The sequence below is a fragment of the Taurulus bubalis genome, assembly GCF_910589615.1.
Source record: "Taurulus bubalis genome assembly, chromosome: 3".
In the NCBI taxonomy this organism is placed as follows: domain Eukaryota; kingdom Metazoa; phylum Chordata; class Actinopteri; order Perciformes; family Cottidae; genus Taurulus; species Taurulus bubalis.
The window spans coordinates 11751470-11773279 of record NC_136591.1 but is presented as its reverse complement, the minus strand read 5'-3'; the positions used below and the strand labels follow the sequence as shown (position 1 = coordinate 11773279).

General features: G+C 40.6%; 1 protein-coding gene across 1 annotated transcript; it reads right to left on the bottom strand.

Moving 5' to 3' along the window:
- Window positions 1–110: 110 nt before the first annotated feature.
- tdrd7b (tudor domain containing 7 b) lies at window positions 111–18082 on the bottom strand (the record flags this gene model as incomplete). Its single annotated transcript, XM_079214905.1, has 19 exons — window positions 111–1766; window positions 2663–2823; window positions 2957–3140; window positions 3222–3445; window positions 3560–3708; window positions 3850–3960; window positions 4130–4264; window positions 4484–4567; window positions 6179–6313; window positions 6401–6603; window positions 6695–6806; window positions 6910–7102; window positions 7181–7491; window positions 7599–7967; window positions 8921–9129; window positions 10265–10347; window positions 13515–13764; window positions 17480–17624; window positions 17876–18082. 19 exons carry the CDS (start codon window positions 18080–18082, stop codon window positions 1546–1548), a joined length of 3486 nt encoding a protein of 1161 aa, XP_079071031.1. The 3' UTR covers window positions 111–1545.
- Window positions 18083–21810: the final 3728 nt, after the last annotated feature.

Below are 21810 nucleotides of genomic sequence, written 5' to 3'. Positions count from 1 at the left end.
TATTACCTCCAGGTCATTGTCAAACAACAAAATGGAAATGAATGAAGCACTTATCATCCTCTAGAGAATATAAGTTAAATATAAATTAAATTCATGTTATTTGTCAATTGTTAACAACAATGCAGCTTTGAGCTCTGTCAGGTCTACTGTCTTCAGAATTGGAGAAGCATTTGCACTTTCAAAGCCATGGTGTAGGTGTGCCAGAAGAAAAACACACACATTTCAGAATAAAATCCCACATTCGGCTAACATTTGAAGGTAGCACTGGAACCAATCATAAGCACAACTTATCTTCTTTTGGAACTCTAAAAGCTTAACACTACTGGAAACTTAATCTGCTCATTATTATAACATCAAATTATATGTGCACGATTAAGAAAGATCTGCAACATGCAGCAGGGGATGTGGAGACATGAATGTCTCATTGTAAGACAAGACACAGAATAATAACGGAGAGTTTCTCAACTCTGTGTTTCAAAGGATAAGAGATGGTCAAGCCATCGCAGGAGTCAGAGGTAACTGCGCTTTTAAGCAATGCAGTCAAAAAGTCTGAGGAACGGTCTGTGTCTCTGTGTCAATGTACTCTTTCAATTCAATGTAAAGTCCCAAGCATATGCCCTTCTACCAGGATGTACCACCACAAAAAAACAACTAATGTCAGGATACAAACATATCTCACACCAAGTATATACTTCCTCAACAAACTCTATCAACTTCTGTTTCTGCTCTTCTGGTCCATACAGGAGACTGTGTGTCAGCATGCATCTTCTAAAAAGAGACCAACTGCAAAAACAAAAACGGTTTATTTAAGCATTTACAAAAAGTGTAAACTACCTATTGTCTGTTTCTTCTCCTCTCAGGGGAATGTTAAGTCTAACTTTTGGAAACTTCATGACAATCACAAATACTATCCAAAAAGCAGATTTTGTAAACAAATGAATTTAAATCTTCCTAGAATGTGAGAAGAGCTAATTCTAACGTTTTGTGCACTTTGCATGGTGCTCACATTGGCAGGGTTAAGAGTGTTCAGGCATCCCCTGGATGACACACACTATAACTGGATGCACTCACGGTACTGTAGCAAATGGTATAAGAATGCATGTTGTGTCCCTTCCACAGCTTTGTGAGGATATTATGGAGAAATTCAGCAGTTTGTTACTGTATGCTGAAGGTATGTTTAGAGTATTTGTGGCAAGGTTGGACCAACATCATGCATGGGTGTATTGTCCAGTGGTCACACTGCAGTCACTCAAAATCACATCACGGCATCCCTCCATGTGCAGCCCAAAACACAACAAGCAAGTGGCTACAACACCTACACCTCTTGAGTTTCTGTTAATGTCTCTATATGCTATCAAACCTTTTCCTTTCTACTTGTAACTTTTCCTTCATCTTTCCTTCCTTTCTTCTTTCTGTCCCCCTTCATGGTGGATAGATAAAGATGGATACGCTTCTTCTATTTTGTCTATCCACAACTCCCAGTGTCTTCATTGAGCAGCAGGACAACTGCTAGGCTAGTAAGATGTGTCAATAATCTCCGGTTGCCTACAGCTCGTTGGTCAGCTCATCAGCAAATTCAGCCATGATGTCATGCACCCAGATGTCCCTTTCTTCCTGTGACGTGTCGACCAGGTAGACCACCAACTTCCTGTCCCACGGGTTAGTGGCTTCCTGTACGGCCTCCAGCTGGGCCACCAGGGGTTTCTTCTCAACGTGGTTCCTGAAAACGATAGAAGCTTCCTCTGACCACTGCCTCGGCTTCAGTACTGCCCGGGACACAAAGATGAAGGTTAAGCTCACTTTTATGTTAACGATACAATGTTAAGATTTAACGCCTCGTGGACATTTTAAATTCTTTTGGACATACATGTATTATTAGTAATATGGAGAGAGGCCGCCCTGCCACATTCAGTGGCTGAGGAGCATTATGTCTAAACGTGGATCAGATCTGCTACTCAGTTTTGAACTCTAACAAAAAGTTCCAAAAGGTGTGTGGACCTTTCCTGAAATACTTCCATAACGTTCAGCCAAACTAAAGACTAATTTCCTCACTCTCTTTTGTCTTTCTGCTGCTCTCTCAGTCAAATAATCTGTATAGCTTTCTAAACCCCACTTACTTTATCTATAAACTAATTGTTCCTTTCTCTCTTTGCTAAATATAAAAAACAACTACCAGCACCTTCCTGTATTACTCCAAGAACAAAGTACCCTTTAATATATATAATTACATCTTGTAGATGGAGCTAGGAGTGAGGGATGATGTGCTCCTCTATCCTAGATGTTAAAGGATATTTGTTGTTCTCACAAATATTGTGGGTATATTTTGTTCATTTGTTTCAAATGTAATAACAAATATTCTTGAGAAAAAAAAAATAGTCCAGAGGTTTTATCAGCAAAATGTACTTAAAGTATTAAAGGTAAATGTACTCATAATGCAGAAATACAATGGTACATGATAGTAGGTTGAGGTGGAGCTAATTCTAAATATGCATAAAGTAGTTTGAGATAATAATATAGAGTTAGAATAGGGCAGTTTTATAAAATATTAATCTGTAAATATAGTTGAGTAAGAAGTACAATACCTGCCTCTGATACTGTAAAGTACAAAATGAATTAACAGCAAATGGAAATAATAATAAATAAGTAAATAAATGACACTCACCAGCCAGCTGAGCAGTGATTCCCTGGAACGGCAGCTGTCTGAACTCTTTGATCAGAGGTCTGAGCTGTGTGCAGCTGACCAGCTCATGTTTACCATAGTCCAACTCATACACAGACACTAACCCATTGGTCAGAACTCCCTTCACTAACACACGATGCCAGCTGAGGGAAGAGAAGAAGGAAGAGTGGATCTATTTAGGCAAAGCGCAACCGCCTCCATTAGGCATGTTGTTGAACATCCACTACGGACAGAAACAAAGACATAAGGCACCACAAATCAGAAAGAGTAACTCACCTGTTCTCCACTTTAGCAGCATATATCTGATTCTTCTCTATGTTCGGTGGTTTCGCCTCAGTTTTATTGTAGTAGAGAATCATCTCACCCATCAACACCACCAGTTTGTACATATCTCTCCAGGGCTGCAGCACAAAGTGGCCTGGATGGCACGCCACTGATACATAGACGTCTATGTTGTTTCCTGAGCAGGAAAATAATTACACGTGAACACATGATTCTAGGCTACAGTAAGGCCAGAGAAGACCTCGCCTATAGGTATTACCTGCTGGCGGAAGCTCTAGTAATGGTGGAAGCTGGAGAGAGGATGAGGAGGGTGATGGTGTCTGTGGTGGGCTGGTGGTAGTCGTGCTGCCTCCTCTGGGTCCCGTTGGAGCCCTCCTGAGATGAGGCTTGGCTGGGGAAGAGGTTGACGTTGGACTCCCATTGGTGTAGTCACCAGTGCTGGGAGTTTTGGAAGATAAAGTGGTTGTGAAGATCTTGGCAGAACTGTAAAATTAAATTAAGAAACAAATGAGAAATAGAGTGAATAAATTAAATGTAAGCTGAACATTAGCTATATATTGAGAGGATAATACAGGGGGATCTCAAAGCAGCAGTAACCTGTGACTCGTCAGGAAAACATCTGGTTGCTGTTTGAACAGGTCAGACTGGGCCATCTGATGGTTGAGGCTGCGGGCCGGGTCGTGGAAGTTCTTGTCGGTGAAGAGGTGGACGTAGATGCAGCGTTTGGTTTCATCTACCTTGGCAACCTTGGGAGGAATTCCAAGATTAGTGTGGAGATACATAGGGAAGAAAAACAGAGGGGCGGAACCAATGATTTCTAAAACAAATAATTATCATTATCAAAACGGAAGATTTTAAATGTTAAGGAAGAATTGGCAGCAATTTACCTTCATGCTACAGTCAGTGGTGTTGAGCACTTTCTCTCGAAGCCATTGGACAGCATCTGGAGTCCAGGATCCAACACTGACAGCCAGGTCTGCTAGACAGCACTTTACAGCCTAAACACAAGTTGCTGAAAGTCATTTTCTCAGATAATCTGTCGGACTGCATGAGGATGCTGCTCTCACTACAACAGTGCATAACATAAAAATATTTTGAGCATAACATAAAAATCCTTTCAGCATAAGATTTGCTCTTGACGAGCTGTGTTTTGAAGACATAGCTGACCTGTGGCGGGATGGCCATGAGGTCACGGAGGAATGGCGGTGGGATCTTTCTCAGCTCAAACACCTCCACAGAAGCCTGGACACCAACATCAATGAACAAGATGTCCAGCACTCTGCTGCCGTGCAGGTTGGTGATCTAAAAACAGAAACATAGACAGGGAAATGTACATGTTTTTTAAAGTTAACAAAATGTGCGGGGAGGAATGCAGTAATTTGGATGGTGTTTCTTTGCAATCTCTGCTCTCGGGGTAATGCCTGCCTCTGCAACTGTGATGTGACGTTATCCCTTTTGAAAGCATCAATAATATTTGGATTTGCTTAAAAATTCCCTGTCCATGCTGCAGTGCCATCTTACCTCAACACGGGACCATTTGCCTTTGTAGCGAGCCAGACACCGTTTCCCACAGAAGGGTCGAGATACTAAGAACTCTGATGTTACCTGGAACAGAAACATGTTTCATTAAGAACCCGTATTGTAAAATCTGACAGTGGTGAGGTTACCGAGTATGTGTAACTGATGCTTTATGACTGCAATAACAAATTATACTGTAAAAGCTCACACAAACATTTCACAGGTCCACCCAGTCTGCTGTATACCCAGTATACTGCAATGGCATCAAAGATTAAGACTTTATATCTGTGTTAGTGGGAGAGTGGCTGTTGATGTTTAAAGAATTATGAATAGTTAATTTAATCCTAGCAGAGGGAGTTACCCTAACAGATAAACTATATACATTTTGCTGGACTCAACTATGGATTACCAAACTGGATATTACTGGTTTGTTACTGGTTGTGGAAATCATTGGTATGAAGTATGTAATGTAAATGGCATGTGGAACAAACATATTACTCCCCCGCATGCTTGATGTATTCAAACACACTCCAGAGTCTCGCATTGGTAAGAAACAAGACCAGACTCTACACTGTTTACCTCAACACTGACGTAAAGCATTACTGAGCTGCAACTATGACCTTTAAAGGACAGCAGTGGCACACCTAGAAAAAGCATCGGCTCCACTGTGCTGCTAACAGATTAAGTGGCTTGGCAAGATTATCAAACTAATCTCAATCTGTCCACAACTCTGCCTGAAAGAAGCAACACGACACAGATATATTCACAAAAGGCTTTTAAGACGACTGTGGGAGTCCTAGTCTCCTGCATTTATTTCCCAACTAAACTGTGTGTCATGAATACATACAGATCTTCATCTCAACAGACAGATAAGGACATGGCATGGAAGGTTTATATTTTTCTCTTCTCATTTCCAGTCAGGAATGTGCAACACATCTGTATGCACCCCATGTGTGTCCTATTTAGGAATAATAATTATATATGAATGAATTATTATACAGACAAATGCTAATGAAACCGCGGGATCTACTAAACTTAAAACGGGTAGCATCTAAAGCAACACAAACAAAAGGCAGACAAGCATGAAAACCCTGAGAAGCAAATGAAATGGGCTGCTTTGAAGACTGGAATAAGAGTTGTAGTTCCAGACCCAGGATTAATCTTAAGGTTAATTCAATACATGCAGTGTTTGTTACATATACATTTTGTAGAGCAATCGTCACCCGTCAAAACCCTCCTTCTCCAAGAACATGACTCTTATGACCAATGTCGTGATCACATTAATTCACAGCCAGTCATCCTTCTTCAAACTGTATTGTATTCTGTTTATCGGTATATAAACTAAAAATGACAACAAAGACAGCCTGGTCCTCATAGCTATGGTTCTATTTGTTTATGTTAATTGTAGCATCATGAATATAATGATTTAGTGATGTTAAGGTATGAGGCTTGTGTAATTCTATATTGTTCTTATTGTCACTATATCCTATGAAAAGACCAAACCCATAGTGTCATTTGTGTTGCAGTAAAAGGAGAAAAGACCAAAAGTGACAATAAATATTTCCATCTTTCAAACTTGAAACGTAAATAGAGCAAACTTAGGTGCCCATGTTTAATGTAATAAAAGACCCTGTAACAATGTAGCTCATTAGTGGGAGTTATAAAGTTTTTGCTCAACAAATATAGCATGGTGTTAACCTGTGAGTGGAAGTATGTCTCTATGTTCTCCAGTATCTCATTCAGCTTGGCAAGGCCTCTGGAGGGCAGCTGACAGTAGATGGTCCCATCGGAGCAGACGCTTCTGACAGTCACGTTCATATAAGCGCTGTTCACCTGAGGAGAGCCAGGGATAAGAGTTTAGTGTGTTAGACACACACACTGACTGAACCACGCACAAACACACTGTCTGCCCTCATCTACCTGTAACGGGCTGGCAAGCGTCTTGTCCTGCAGGGCTTTCATACAGGCAGCGTTGATGTTGACATCATCGTCCTGCGACGTGTCATACAGGACGACAATAGGGGTCTGCCCTCTCTCTAGGATCTCTGCCAATAGGATCTTTCCACTTGCCATTGTCTCAAACTTCTTCAGCACAGCAGGCTCCTGACAGAATGGCTCCAGACCTGGACACACACACACACAGTTATATCAATAGGCCAATATATGATGGAGAATTTAGGAGAGTGAAAAAGGAAGGATAAGACTCAGACTCACCTGCTAGTTTACATTTGGTTGCCTGGAAAGGCAGTTGGAAAAACTTCTCATGCAGCTCAAACACTTTGGTTTTGCTGATCACTTCTGAGAAGCCATGATCCACAAAGTGTACCTACAGGGGTGAAAGAGTTTTAAAAATATATATTTGTTTGTCTTGGATTCATCATTTGGCATTCAATGACTAGTATACCAAGTTATCTTTCTTGAATTCTCACCTTGACCTTGTCAGCCATGATCTCACAGACTTGCGCCCGAAGAATCTCCTCCTCCTCCTCGGCCCTGACAGCAACAAGTTGGCCAGAGGATAGAGATGACAAAGGAGTTGGACTTCTTTGGTTCACACCGTAAAACGCCCTCATTTCATCTTCCATGGACTCCTGGGCCTGGGAGTAACCCTCACCAATGTACCTGGGAGGGGAGATAGGCAGGGAGAGTCTGAAGTGTTAAGTCTTACAGTACATTCACACATACAGATCTCCTACCTACCGGATTATAACTCCATTGGTGTTGGTGGCCTCCACTACTAGCACAGAGGGGTACTCCTCTTTGGGTATTTGCAGAGAGGGCACCGCATGGTTACTGAGCCTCCTCCCCAGCTCCTGCCTTACCCTCAGCTCCTCCTCACTGGCTGAGGAGTTCCTCCTATTACAGTTCTCATCCTCTACTCCTCCACCACCACAACAGCTACTCCCCTTGTACAAGATGGCCCTCTTTGGGTTGTCAGGCATTGGGTAGTCGATGGTGCAGATGTCGGACAGGAGGTGAAGGTTCTCCAGGACATGTCCGGGCAGTTTGAACTTGTAAATAAATAAAATTGAATATATATATATATATATAAAATATACACCTAGCTCCTGAATTTGGCAATGACCTTAATATGATAGTGTTTCAAAATGTTACTGACTTTGTACGTGTCCTGGAAGAGCTTGGGCAATGCGTGGGCCCACAGGCCGTTGGAGTACTTTACCAGCAGCTCCTCCAGTTTCAGCTTCAGGTCGGGGCTGAGGGTGGCAGGAGAGGAGGGAGGACTGGGGGACGAGGAGGATGATGTTGTAGTCTGGGGAGAGCAGGAACCAGAGCGAGTCAGATGGGTGCTGGGGGTTCTCTTCTGGGTGGGTGACTGCACAGGTTTGTCTGTCGGAGTGTTTGAATTTGGCACAGGGGCAGGGGTGGAGTTTGGGTTAAGGATGGGTGGAGGGGAGGAGGTGGTGGTCTGCTCCTTGGCAGGGTAGAGGAGCAACTCTGATGGGTTGCTGCTGCAGGTTTTCTCTACCTAGGAGAATGAATGGAAGGACTTAAATGATATATTCTAAAACCATTTTGCAGGTAATACAGACTGAATATGACCAGATATTCATGACATTGTTGCTTCCAATATGTTATCAGGATTGGTAATCATTTGTTGTGAGTACCTCTGCCAAGCACCAAAATGTTTCTTTGGTGAACTAATTAGAGAATTGTGAGTGGTTCAGAAATTCCTCTTTCTCATGTTCTCTGATTTATGACTTGTGACTTACACTACCGTTCAAAGGTTTGGGGTCACTTAGACATTTCCTTATTTTTCAAAGAAAAGCACTTCATTTTTCAATGACGATAACATTAAATTAATCAGAAATACACTATACATTGTTAATGTGGTAAATGACTATTCTATGTGGAAACAAAATATCTACATAGGCGTATATAGGCCCATTTCCAGCAACTATCACTCCAGTGTTCTAATGCTACATTGTGTTTGCTAATCGCATAGAAGTCTAATGGATGATTAGAAAACCCTTGAAAACCCTTGTGCAATTATGTTAGCACAGCTTAAAACAGTTATGCTGGTTAGAGAAGCTATAAACTGGCCTTCCTTTGAGCTAGTTGAGTATCTGGAGCATCACATTTGTGGGTTTGATTATACTCTCAAAAAAAACTCTCAGAAAAAGAGAACTTTCATGTGAAACTTAAAACATAAACTGATATATAACTGCTGCTTAACATGTACTAAATCATGTGATGCCATAAGGTATACAAAGTAAATAGCAAAAGACAACCAAAAAAAGATAATTATTTGCCAGAAGAAAGCATGCATAAAGATGTCATGCAGCCTTTCATTAGCCTCGCTCTATTGTCATCTTATCAAAAAAGTAATTGTTAAAGATAGTCATTTAAAAACAGAAATGCTTCTTATTATACATTACACACAGGCAGAACATAACATAACATAACATAAGGTGTACATACAGTGCATATGTGTGTCCAGGTCTCCAAGTCTTTTATGGCCTCAGTGGGCATGTCCTGTTTATACAGCTCCCTGTAGATCTGAGGCAGCTTTGACACCCAGAACCCGTTGCTGTACTTCCCCAGAATCTCCCTGATGCGACCTTGGACCTGCTGAGGATTGTAGGGCTTTCCTTTCCCCGAGTTGAGGCTCTCGTTTAGATTAAAGGGTGCTGGAATGTAGAAGAGAGATTACAAATACACATGGATGCAATTACTGCTTTGATCTTCTGGACCCTGAAACTTGCTGGTTGTGTGGCAAACCTTTGTCAAAACGAAAGCTATTTAATCTGGAAAGAGATGGATGATTTGAATCAAAAAGAAGAGTAATAAATGCCTCCTTTTGCCTCTAGATCTTTTTTTTTATTAACTGAAGTTGTCTTTTGGTTCAAAAGATTGAAATAAGAAGTAAGAGAAGTAATAAACTGAGAAGAACTGACCCATTAACCTAAGGGCTTCCTTTCCTTTATTATAACTTTAACTGCAAAATTGGTCAGACTGTCAAATATTCCAATTGAAACATCTTAATGTTGTATTCATCCAAATATGAATATTAGTGCTGGCTATTGCCAAAGCCATTTCTAATGTAGTATTGAACGTGTGAATCTCTAGAATTCCAATAATCAAATGGAGCTTTGTTATACCAACACTGTGAGGCATACAGCACTGTAAGTCTTGCACATTTTCTAAACATGAGTCTCATATTTACATAAATGAAGCATAGACTCTTAAACCGGTCAGTATCACACTCAAACAGTCTCTTCTGTCTGTACGGGACTGAAATAAACATCTAAAATGGCTGGAGCCTTTGAAAATATGTGCTATGTAGTTTATTACATTCCTGTGCGATCCCCCAGGCTATACAGATCATGACCATGTGTTCATCCTCCTCTGTTGCTCTCCTGAAGGTTTCTTCCCTTTTTTCTCTGTGAAAGTTATTTTTCTCAGTTTTTTGGGGAGTTTCCCCTGATCTGATGTGAGGTCCTGGGACAGGGAATTGAAATTGAATTGAGTAAAATAGGTCAAGAGTAGGGTGTTTGACAGATGACACCTGATGTCTACAGGATCCTTAGAAACAATAAAATAAAAGGTTTGTTTGCTTTACACATCACAGAACAAAGGTAGGTCTGTAGGACACATTATTTACTTAGTTGAGTCTTTACTACCTCTGGTGATGCTTAGAGCAGCTAACCAGCATTTCAGTTGTTTGAAGTTATCGAGGTCTGGGAGACATTTCTGCTCGTTTAGAGGACCAAAAGCTACACAAATGTATTTTTAGCGCTATGAAAAAGAGCCTGTTCTACTTACGGCCGGTCTGTTGGGAGTTTCTAGAAAGGTGAGCATGCACCTCCTTCTGAAACCGTGACGGGAGGGTCATCCTCTTGTCTGACCTGGACACAACAAAAACAACATTTATTTTCTCTTTTTTTTAACCTTCAAAAGCTGTAGCATTTTACATCCATTTGTTTTGTGCATAGTTGAAAAAAGAAAAATCCCTTCTGACTTCAGCTTTAAGGCTTGGCTTGGCCTGGCTCTGTGCTGCATGTCCGATCCTTGGTCTCTTATTAGGCAAAGCTCTCTGGACTGGCCAAATTCTAACCAGAAAACAAAAGTTATTGATGTAACTACGGTTCCATCAAAGGTCACACGTTTGTTGGTATAAAGACTCGACCTGCGTGTGCCCGAGACGGAAGATATACCGTGTTCAGCACTGCCTCTCACGGTCAGGAAGGATGAAATATAACCAGCTTAAGTTCAGTGTTTTTCCCCCTGTCCTCAGTAACACAACCCATTAATCAAACTGTCTTCATACCCCATTGGTCTAGAACAATGGGTTGTGAGATACAGCACATTGGGTACTACAATACACTGTAGATGCTATTCAGTAACAAACTAATAAGGTATGTAAATATTTCTACATTTTGTATCTATAACTTCAACACCATTTATATATTTCCACCCTCCCATAACCTCTTCTACCCATCCTTACCGTGCCTGCAGTTCAGATCAGTCACCTCAATAAAACAATAACTGCTTTGTCTAAACATTCCTCCAAATTCTCCTCATTCTCCCTGGCTATCTCCCTCTTGTCTCCTGTCTTCTCCATCTCAACTCCTGGCTCGCCCTGGCACACAGCTAAAAATATAAGCAAGCAATCGATAAACAGAGCAAAAAGGCAATTTTCTTTATGTCCTGAATGACTGTCAGATCTTTGAAGGACTTTACTATACATACATAGATCACACAACATAATAATAACGTCAGCAATCTGATTATTTCAGTTCCACTTTTTTATATGGCTGGTTGAGTTAGTGAAAACAAATAACAGTAGGATCCACCATCACTGATGATTCTCTGGACAAAACACAAACACACTGCTGCTATATAACTTACAAATTCATTTTTTAACTTATTTTTAAGCTTCAATTTGTCACTTTCTAAAGGAAGCCAAAGACCCAAATTGGCTTTATAATGTAATCTTTGTCCAATAGAATAAATGTTGAGGTGCTCAATGATAGCAATGGGGTTGAATTCCTCTATTATTTGCCCAATTATTCCAGAAAACATTGAGAGTATAAAAAAGTAGGATTTAAGTTGGCACAAGCAGTGCCTGTCAGTTAAAGTTATTATAAAATAGCAAAATGGTTATTAGGTTTGTTAATTTAAGCCCTTGTATAACGAGGACAATTATCCTTTGGTCTTCAGCCAAGAAGCAGAAGTCCTTAAAGTACAAAAAAATAATGGAGATTTTAATATCTACTGTATATTTTGATTACTTCAAGGAAAATATCTCCAAGGATATATAGTGTGATACAATTGAAAACCCCAAAACAGCCACTGACTGCATCTTGTAGTGACATTGTTTTCTAGTCTTACCTTTTGGTTAAACAGTTTTCTGAAGACTACACTTTAATTTTGATTTGGTTTCCATTACTGTGTAATTTCTAGATAAAGGAACGTTAGAGCTACCAGCCTGTCACACAACCTCACCCTCATACTTTCTCTCCCTAAGTGGCGACAGTACTGTAAAGGTAAAGACTAGTCTCCTCAACTCATCAACCTCAACTTTTTATTAGATTAAAAATGTTTTAAAAAAAGCATGTAATGCTATGTTGGCTCTTTCATTTTGTTTGCGGAATTTACCACTTGTACTGCCATGCATCCCAAAGTACACCTGCAGGCACATACACTCACACACAAACGATGATAACGCCAGTGTACTGTCCAATGGAAGATCTAGAGGGATACAGAGAGATCTGCTGATTCACTCTGTGTCGGTTTAGAAGTGTTAATCTACCAGAGAATAGAACAGGGATTAGAAAGGGCTCACGTCCCCCCTGCTCTGGGCTCGTGTCCCCGGCCAACACACCGGGCTTCCCACCCTGCCGCCCCATTGTGCTACTGAGGGCCAGTGGTACACTGGACCCCAATTTACAGAGGACTGATGTCAGTTGTTTTCACAGTAGACAGACGAACATGGCCGTGGATGGATGGAAGTGAGAGAGCCATCCAATGAGCTGGGATAAACATGATTCATTGTTTAAGCAATGCAGATAGATAATATCTCGCAATGTTACTAGATGGCTTCAATAACATAGAATCAGGTTGTAAGCTCAATCCAGGTCATGGTGATTGACAGTAGAAATTGAAAGCCATTGTCTACTGGAATAGATATTGATTATAGTATAGGAAAAACAGATTTGGGCCAATTACGGGGGAAAGGAGGGGGAAGAGGGGGGAAGTGGGGGAGCGGGGGGGTTAAAGCATAATGAGAAATTAACTAACTAACTTACAGAGGGTGTAAGAAAGAGGAGGAAGAGTGATGGGTAGTAACATGAACAATGAAAACATGCCAGACACATAGACAAGAAGTGAGAAAGTGAGGATAAAGACAGAGACAGGCAGAGAGAGAACCAGAACAATCTGGTGAGCACATCATCAGTCCAGTGCTGAATAAGCAGCAGCATGGAGGCTGTTTGCACTCAGAAACCAAGCAGAGTTCAACTAGGCTCCCATTCACCAGCAACCTATTCTGATTCAGCTCAGACCACACAGGTGGGAGGAGAGGAGGGGGACAGACAGACAGACAGACAGACAGACAGACAGACAGATAGACAGACAGACAGAGATATTGGATGGTAGAGTGACGAGACAATTTAAGAAACTGGCTTGAAGTAAATCAATGTCCCGAAAGATATTTTTAAATTTTTTGTCGAAGATAGTTTAAAGAATTTTGAAAGCAGGTTGCATTGCAGCGAGAGAATCTACAGGAAATGTACTTGCACGTTGGTCATTTGTGCATTCCTCTACTTGAATTTCCTAAGCAGTGTGGTAGCCTGGATGGTGACTTCCACATACAGTATAATTGCTATCGTGCTAAAAAAATCCCACAAACAGCACTAGAATGTGAGCAAAAGTAGTGTTTTCATCCCAAAGGCCTGCAACAAATCAGACCTTCAATGCTAAATCTACATTTAAATAAAGATAGCTTTTTGGTCCATGCACCATAAAATGTATGAACTTATTTGAAGTGAAGCAACTGTGTCCAACTGCTTACTTCTCGGCAGGTGGGTTTCCTTTCCTGTTGGGTGTGTTCTGATTCATCTTGTTCGGATGCGCCCCAGTCTTGCCCTCTGACTGGCCATCCCTCATGTCCTTCGCCTGTCTGAAGTCTCCATGTCCCGCCCCCCGGCCACCGCCTCCTCCTCCTCCTCCTCCTCCTCCTCCGCCTCCGCCTCCGCCTCCTCCTCCTCTACCCCCGCCTCCCCTGCGGTGGCTCGGCTGCCTCAGAGAGGTTTGAGGTTTGGCTGCACAAAGAAAGAGAAAGCAAAAGAAAAGTAAAACTACGGACTTAAGGCGTACACACACACACACACACACACACACACACACACACACACACACACACACCCTGACTCAGCTCAAATTGATACTGGGACAGGGCAGTGTGTCTGTCTGGAGGGCACAGTGTTATAGAGTGTTTCAATATTTGTAGACACAGTAGAACTGATGAGTAACATCATTGCTCAAATAAGCGAGCCAGCAAGCATCAACAACACAATATCGCAAATTAGAAGTTGAAAAAAGTCCTCTGTACCTACATTATTATTATAATTATTGTAGTTTCAATTCCCGATTGGATTGTGTAATAAATGGGTGACAAAGGTCAAGGAAATACACCTATTTGATTTGACAGTAAGATGAGAAGATTGATACCATTCCCATGTACAGACATGGTATTGATCTTCTTATCTAACTCTCCACACAAATGTGAATAAGTGTATGTCCCTAAATATTCACCAATTAAAAAAATACAGCAATTCAGGAGACTGTGATTACACTAGGAATATTAGGTGAATGAACATGTGTGTGTAAATATAAGTGGGGCTCTACTGAAGAAGAGATAACGATATAATATAACATTATTTTCTATTATGCATGTACAATATACATTCTGTATACTAACTCCCTATATATTATACATTGCATGATTGATTTTTCTTAACAGTTATCTCCTCAGTTTAAGACTGGCAGGATTATTCTTACATTGTTACAACAGCCAGTAACTGTCATCTGTTGTGGCCACTGCATGTTCAGTAAAAAGAGCAAAAGTCAAAAAACAAATATTCTAACACACTCCCTCATCACTGACACGTTACAAGGTTGAAGCGCATTGTGATTGGTATGACATCACAATGCGACGTCACCAATATGCTCTGTTGAGCATAACCCTTAGTCATTCCCACACTCCCTCTTCCCTTTCAGTTCTTCTGCATGCTTTCTCTTGTTTTATCTCAACTCGTTTCCTAATCTCTCTTTTCCTCAGCGAGCTCTAGAACTTTCCCCTGTTTTCTGATCCTTTACATTCTTGCCGAATCTCATTAAATCTATCCGGAGAAAAAACACAACAAGCAGCTTCACCAGCCTTCGTCTTCAAAAACCACCAACAGGCCATTTCAATGTCTGAATTGTATTCTTTTCTCGATGAGCTACTAGCAGTTTATCAATCAATTGGCCAATTAATGAATCAATAAAACTTGAACCAAACAGAAACTCAGCATTCACAAACGCAGGCGGACGCAAGCTTATATCCACATGCAATCATAGGCAAGGACAATTACACGCACGAGCAGACGGCGCGTCACCTCACCAGCATGGACACAAAATCCCTGGTCTGCCTCTGCCTGAATATCAATATCCTGGTGAGGAGGAGGAGGAGGAGGAAGAGGAGGAGGAGGAGGCGGAGGAAAAGGAGAGAATGAGAGGTGTAGAGGTTGATTTGTGAATCAGCTGCTCTTTGCTTGCAGTCTCAGCGGCTATCGGCTGCATTAGCCTCGAATCTGAACACGCAACCCCACTCTATCCCTCTCCTACTCTCTCTCTCTCTCTCTCTCTGACTCCCCCCTTCCCTCTCATCTGTCCACCCTCTCCCTCCTTCCCATTTCACCATCCGTCTTCTTTTCTTTTCCTCCGACACTCTTGCTGACACTCCTCCTCTCTTGATTTCTTCACCACCTCCCACTTCCTCCTCTGGCTCTCTGCAGCATCATAGTCTAGCAGAGGTATATGCGCTAAAAAGACAATTGTGTACACGGTTCTGTGTGTGTGTGTGTGTGTGTGTGTGTGTGTGTGTGTGTGTGTGTGTGTGTGTGTGTGTGTGTGTGTGTGTGTGTGTGTGTGTGCGTGTGTGTGTGTGTGTGTGTGTGCGTACGTGTGTGAAGAAGTCTGTGAGATTGCATGTTTATTTTGCATGTGTGCAGGTATGGTTCATTAGTGTGTTAATAGCTAATAAAGTCAGAAAAAGATGGATGAATGTTTACAATTGTGTGTGGATCTACAGTAAAATACATTGTTCACATATTAACCTGATACACATGTGCAACCCTTAACATTGTGTGGTGTGTCTCCTTGAGGGTTGTATGTGTAATTGTCTTAGTGCCAAAAGAACTGCGGGTCTCCACAGAGCAACAGTTAAAACAGGCCAGTCAGTCATGCAAAAACTGGGCGCAAACACAGAAAGCATTTGCTCAAGTTGCATTGTCACAGTCCTGATACTGTGACACTGGACACTTCCTATGTCTCTCCTGCTGCAGCACTGCTGCACTGTAGCACAAGTCCCAAGAGGAGTCTAGAAAAGGTTTGGAAATATTTAATTGAAAAGGCTGACTGGAACTAAATATATATTTCTAGGCCACAGCTTTCTGAGACTGAATTAGTTCATCAGTCTTTTATTTTGTCGCGTAAACGTGTGTAGTTACTGTAGTTAGAGTATAAACAAAACTGCTTGGTCATCATTAATATGCAAACAGGAGGAGTTATATACAGTGCTGCCCTTATCAAATGGACATTTCAAAAAGCCTTTTGGTTAATTTTGAGGAAATTATTAACAGAATAGGTTTGTTTTTATTCTCATAACATATACACAGTTTATATAATATACATCCTATATGTATATATAGTCTTATGATATTATTCCTGGCAGAGTAGAAAAAGGATTTCAAACAGCATTTAGCATGTTGGAAAAACAAATGTTAGGAAAATATTATATAAATAATTTTTGCATCACACCACATGTACTGTATATCAGTACTGATGTTAATCCAGAGGGCCCTTTGCTATGTAGTCAAACATGTTTTTAATAGTACGGCCAAGTAGTCTTACATACACATTTGTTATTTAAGTCCTTTATAAACATGTATTGTTGAATACCTTTGTTGGATACACACAATACTCCAACACTCACGAGACACCCAACACCGGTTTTCCTGCACTGCAGTTTAAGGGCTACAGTGCTCAGAACTGTGTCACAGAGCTGCCAGACTGTTAATTATCATTATTTTGTTTAATCCGTGTCCATATTTATTTTCCCATGTTAAATGAAAATGATAAATTACTGATTGAGTCTTTTTCAGCACGCTAGAGATCTCTTTGAGAATCAAAAGTACAACGACACATTTTTATCGATTAGGCATTTGTAATAATTTCAAATTAGCTTTAAAATACACACTCTTAAGCAGATGTTGCATGTATCCTCCTTATATTTTAGCAGTGACTGCAATGACATTTAATACAATACCTAATTAATTGCAGGCCACCTTGTGACTCGGTAGTAAACATCCATGCATGTAATTGGATAGAGCTAAATGTATTTTGCATCTTGTGAAACTGGATTATAGTTTCCCGTTGAACACTGTAACGGTGAAGCCATTGCATTCCCAATTCAGTTCCCCCTAAATTATTAAATATATTTCCTTGCTGTCTCCCATACAGAAACTGTGAAATCCCACATGCACAAATTATAATGTTTTTCAAACCCTGCATACATTGATTTAACTTGGACTTTAGGTGAAACCAAAATAGCTGAGTGAAGAGCCGAAAGCTTTACATGTAATGGAATGTCCAATAAAAATAATAATAAATACATAGAGAATGTATTATTGTTGTTAACATCGGCTAAAGAAAATGGCCATGTAGCCGTGTTTATGCTTGCCAACTTCCAAAAATGGCGGTGCAAAATCTTACCATTGAGGACGAGTGGAGCAGCCGGTTTGACCCTCATCTGGGTGTTGACCAGGTGGGGTCGGCCAGTCTTCTTGGAGCTGCGCTGACGAGCCACAACCTTAGCTATGTGGGCTGTCTCATGGACACGTGAGGCAAAACACACCATCTGCAGCGAGAGAGAAGCGTAAACAGACGGATATTAATAAGAGATTCATCACAATGAGGAGCAAGTTATTAGGCTACCTCCTACTAACCCCCACGTGTGCATATTATCCAAATTATGCCCACAACATTTTGAATACATAGTGATATTAAAACATATGATTATATTTAAAGTCTAATATGATTTAATTATGGCTTAATATGTGTCCACATCTATCCCTCAAACCATCCATCCTGCACAGGCCTCACACACACCTCTCCAGAGCGGCTGCGCTCTGTGCGCACTACAGAGGTCATGCTGGCTAGCAGTGCATCCAGGTGGTTGTGTCCCATCTGTTTGTGTGGTATCTGCTCCCCGGTCAGCTCTTTGTACTCTAACTGCAGGCGGGACAGTGTCACTCCGCCTTTGTTGGCCTGGAGGACGGCCCGCAGCATCTTCTTCACCAGTTCCACGTCAGCCATCTGAAAATAAATAAATGGAATGTTTTTTGAATGGATATAGTTTGTTTTTATGGATAGTCACAGCGGTAGTAAATAAATAAATAAAAATACAGTATAGTCATATTATATGACCAAAACAAGCATGCATCTATTTTTCTCAAGGGATAGGGGAGCTAATTATGAATTGCAATTCCCTGTTCTGTCTGATAAGCAGGTATTTATTGGTAATTTTACTCACTCTGAAATTATCTTGTTTTCCAAAGACACTACTCTATCCCTGTAGAGACATTTTGCTTAAGGGCTTTAGGTTCAAGATGATAATTTCCCCTTGGTGGTGTACAGCCTGTTACAGCCCATCTCCCTGGAATAACGTGAAAATTATATATATATATATATATATATATATATATATATATATACACACATATATATTTTGTATAAAACATGAATCTTTACGCAAAGAGGTCTGCCACACGTGATAAGTGGTTAACCGAAAGTGATTCTCTAAAATGGTTGCTATGTCAGCAGTTTGTTATGAAGTGTTAATATTATTTTTGTAAAGACGTCCTTGTTTGTTATGAACTTGTATCCACTTTCCTCTGTAAAGTCTATGCCTTGAAATGAATAATTCAGAAATATAGGCTCTATGCTATTCCGCACTGGGCCGAGGTGCTACAACGAAGGAAAGGTGAATACAATTGTATTGTAAAGTGAAATATCCATGATTTACCCTACTGATTTTTAGAGAAATGATTCAGCATTTGATGAATTTCGGCCACTTGTTGATACATTTGGCAGCGCAGGCAGCAGACGGGACAGGGAAACTGTGAATGACGTAACTCGTCACACTTCGACTCCACACCCTCCATTGGGACCAAACTAGTTGGGTGAAGTTTCCTTGTCTTATTTCGTTTTCTTAACAAAACTGCAATAACATAGTCCTGGCATATTGAATGACACCGACGGAATGTACAAGAGCCAGTATACAGTCCGCTCAGGGAACGATAGTGCGCCTAACATCGACTTAAATCCTTCAGTGGCACCTCCGGAACAGCGGCTCGTAAAGTTAGCTAAGGGACCGTTAAAAGACCGGAAGCTTGTACATGTTGCCTTCATAATAAAACTTCAGAGACTCACTGGACATTATTTACCACGCGTTCTAGTCACAAAAAAGATTAATTTGAAAGGGCCTACCGGAAGCAATGTGTGTGTCCTAGCTAGCTTGAAAACTTTCGAGCCATCCTAGCCCATAGTGCAGAAAGAGGTAAAATAAACACCCAACAACAACTTTACCAAGAGCGAGTGTTATAGAAGTCCATGTAAGTCGGAAAGCTGCAAAAATAAAACCTTCTACCTTGCTCTACCCAGACGGGATAGTGAAGGGAGGACCTGTTCCAGTCGCCGTCAGTGCTGTCACCGCCACGAGCTGAGCTGCAGCAGAGGCACTGTCCCCGGGGTGTCCGCCAGCCCGGCCGGTCCAGGCACAGCCTCTCCTCCGCCACCTGATTGGTCGGCTGTGGATGGGCTTCTGGCTAATTACGCGTCAATATATTCATCCAGGGGCCACAGCACAAGACACGTCTTCTCCAACCCCAACCAGCCGCACCAAGAAGAGTTTGGGAATTTGGTAATCTGGGACAAGAAAACGTGAAGCACTTTTGCTTTTTTTTTGTCAAGCCACTACTTAATATATTTATATAAATATGTTATTCTTCATAATATATACTATAATTAACAATACCAATACAATATGCGTGTTTATCTATGTGTATGGTTAACTCGTTGTTTTGCGTTTGCAAAATAGTATTTCGAATGTCTTATATATATATATATATATATATATATATATATATATATATATATATATATATATATATATATATATATATATATATATATATATTGTAATAGTTATTATACATTAATTGGATTATTTATTTCCACATTTTCAAAAATATTTGATGTGATGTATCCTCTGTCATTAACTTATATCACTCTGTACATTTAGTAAGTTTTCATTTAGTCATCCAAATGCTGGTTTAAAACCTTTCGGTAATATTGATAAAAAAAATGTACCACGATAAGATATTGTGTTAATTTTACCCATACCTCTCATCAACTGTCTTGCTTTAAACACAGTTTTTATCCAATCGGCCTTATCCATATTTTAATTCCAATCTTTTTTGTTGACCTGCACATTCAATTTACATGTATACTTGTAACAGTAATGGCATTATGATTAACAAATAAACGGCATCACCAACTCCAGGTCCTCGAGAGGAAGAAGATGGTACACTCCCATATAGACCTTGTAAAGAAAAAAAAATCCCAGATGTGCAGAGGGCAAAAAGCTTATTAATAAAGAATGGAGCAGCCACTAGGGGCGCTAATTTTATTTCTATCTCTGACACGTCAGACCACCGGAAGTGACCTGTCAAAAAACGGAAAAGACTACTGGATTTCCAAGCTAGGTAGCCAAAAAAAATCAACAACAGAGGATCCTCTTTTGTCTGCATGAACACCTCAAGGTGCTGCATTTAAAGGCAGGAATCTCAGTGTATGCCAGGTAAGCTCAGTGACAAAATACAGGTATTTTGTGTTCGCTTCTTAACAGTAACGCGACTTGTCTTTCTGACTAGCTTGCTCAGCTGAGTTTGAACGTTAGCTATAAAGCTACTCTGGCTTTAACTAAATGATGCGGTCTAAATCATGTTGTTTATGGCTGTCGATGTAAGGATTAATTCGTACGTAGATATAACTAATAATGCAGCAACGTGAAAACAAAATAGCTTAAATGTCTGTCAGGACTTTTCTACTGATCGCAGGTTGTCCACCCTCTCCTCCTGTCGTGTTATTTGTATTGTTTTGCGTATTAAGTGTGATATACTTGATTGATATATTGTTTTTTGCGAAAGAACATCCACTCCTAAATAACAGCCACGTTTCTAGCTAAGAAATGTTAGCTAGAGTTAGCTACTGTTTGTCAGCTGGTATGGGGTGAATTGATTGAACGAGCTCTTGTTAACATGTTACTAAATTAAAGATGACGTGACGCTCAACACTGCATATTCTGTGATCAAATGTACTAAAGAAAGGGGAATGGAGCAATGTCTCTACACGTCATTCTCAATTGTTTTTATATAATTATAGCTACATAAATGCAGGCCTGTGCATTGATCCTCTCGTCACCATTGAAGTGACTCCATGTAAAGTATCAAGCTAGCATCCATGTGGTGTATTGTTTGTTTGTGAGTAGGGAGACACAACAGCTAGATATCACCCTCCCTTTCTCAGTTCAAATCAGCTGTGACGTTTGGTGATGCAGCACCCAGGATCCCTCCCTGAAGTCAGTCGTGTATTGCTTTCTCCTCTCCCTTTTAAAAGAGGAAGGAATGTGAAAGCAGAGAAATTAGCACTTGAGACTTTGTATTGGAGGTGAAACATCTTAACTTGATATTATGGCTTTGAACAGGCGACATTCTTATACCCCGCGGGTGAGTAACATGGACACTCGGTATTGAATAATATATCATTTAGAACATCATTGTTAATTTTGTTTGGTGCACCGGCACGCAATATACGTTATTACATTATAGTGCCTAAACCTATAAAAAGGTTCTGTTTGTGTCACTCACCATATAGTGGATGCAGAATTCACTTTGTTGCATATCGAGTCCTCTATCCTCATCGGATAGAACGAGTAAGAATATATTTTGGATAACTCCAGATATCCTGTAGAGAATGACGAA